General features: G+C 45.0%; 1 protein-coding gene across 1 annotated transcript in view; it reads left to right on the top strand.

Annotated features, from left to right (window-relative positions):
* Positions 1-1137, top strand: part of HAX1 (HCLS1 associated protein X-1) — a 5455-nt gene extending 4318 nt beyond the window's left edge. The window contains exons 5-6 of the mRNA XM_023516379.1: positions 119-209; positions 902-1137. Of these exons, the coding sequence (XP_023372147.1) occupies positions 119-209; positions 902-987 (177 nt within the window). The 3' untranslated portion in view covers positions 988-1137. The remainder of the gene's footprint in view (positions 1-118; positions 210-901) is intronic.
* The last annotated feature ends 291 nt before the right edge of the window (positions 1138-1428 follow it).

Genomic DNA, 1428 nt, shown 5'->3' with positions numbered 1-1428 from the left:
AAAAAAAAAAAAAGACTGGCAACAGAGTAAGACTGTCTCAAAAAAAAAGAAAAAGAAAAGAAACTATTGAACATAACCTTTAGTGATGTTAGGAATATGGTGGGACTTCTCCTTTTAGGTAGTGGAGGAACGCCGGACTGTGGTGGACAGTGAGGGCCGGACAGAGACCACAGTAACCCGACAAGAAGGAGACAACAGTCATATAAGTGGTAAGTTAAGAGTGTGACTCAGGCAGCGCCTGTGGCTCAGTGGGTAGGGTGCAAGCCCCATATACCGAGGGTGGCGATTCAAAAACCCTGACCAAACTGCAACAAAAAAATAGCCAGGCGTTGTGGTGGGCACCTGTAGTCCCAGCTGCTGCTTGGGAAGCTGAGGCAAGAGAGTTGCCTAAGCCCAGGAGTTAGAGGTTGCTGTGGGCTGTGTGATGCTGCCACGGCACTCTACCAAGGGCAATAGAGTGAGACTTTGTCTCTACAAAAAAAAAAAAAAAAAGTGTGACTCAAAGGGGTCCATCTGAAACTCCTTGGGGAAGGGGAATCTTATTCTTCTACCCTTTGATACTTCTCTCCTGTGCCTCTACCCAAGGTTGGTCTGTCTTTTTTTTTTGTAGAGACAGAGTCTCATTTTGTAGCCCTTGGTAGAGTGCCGTGGCATCACACAGCTCACAGCAACCTCCAACTCCTGGGCTAGGTGATTCTCTTGCTTCAGCCTCCTGAGTAGCTGTGACTACAGGTGCCTGCCACATGCCCAGTTATTTTTTTGTTGTTGTTACAGTTTGGCCAGGGCCGGGTTTGAACCTACCACCCTTGGTATATGGGGGCCATGCCCTACCCACTGAGCCACAGGTGCTGTCCTACCCAAGATCTTTCATTTAGCCTATGTGTATGACTTTCTTCCTTAGATCTAGAGTCACCAAGACCGCCAGTCCTGGATGATGCCTTTTCCATCCTGGATTTATTCCTAGGACGTTGGTTCCGGTCCCAGTAGCCTTCAGATCTTTTCCACGTCCCACCAGTTGCCCATTATCAATAAGCTTAGCTTCTCCTGCCATCTCAGGGGCTTGGGCACGTGGAATAGTGAATTGGGGGTATGTCAGTATGTCACCCAGACTGACCAATAAAAACTTTATTTATGCTATCTCCTTGGTCTTGGTTTTGTCAAGGCTTTTCACTTTCTAGAATCAACCAGAGCTTTCCAAATTTTCTTGGCCTTCAGACTTTTTATTTCTTAATTTTTTGTTCTACTTTCAAAATCTCATTTGATAAATAAAGGTCAGGCACCAATAGAAAATGATTTTTCTTATAGAGAAAATAACTAGAGTTAATCCTAAGAAAATCTGTAGAAAGAGATGCATTGGATTCCCCAAAAAAGGGTGTGGGTGTGAAAGTAGGGGATGATTGCTTCCTTGAATATAAGATCACTGACTGG

The sequence above is a fragment of the Otolemur garnettii genome, unplaced genomic scaffold (genome assembly GCF_000181295.1).
Source record: "Otolemur garnettii isolate 467f Iridium unplaced genomic scaffold, OtoGar3 scaffold00091, whole genome shotgun sequence".
Lineage (NCBI taxonomy): Eukaryota > Metazoa > Chordata > Mammalia > Primates > Galagidae > Otolemur > Otolemur garnettii.
Note: the sequence above shows the minus strand (reverse complement) of the source record. Positions and strands in the feature narration are given on the sequence as shown.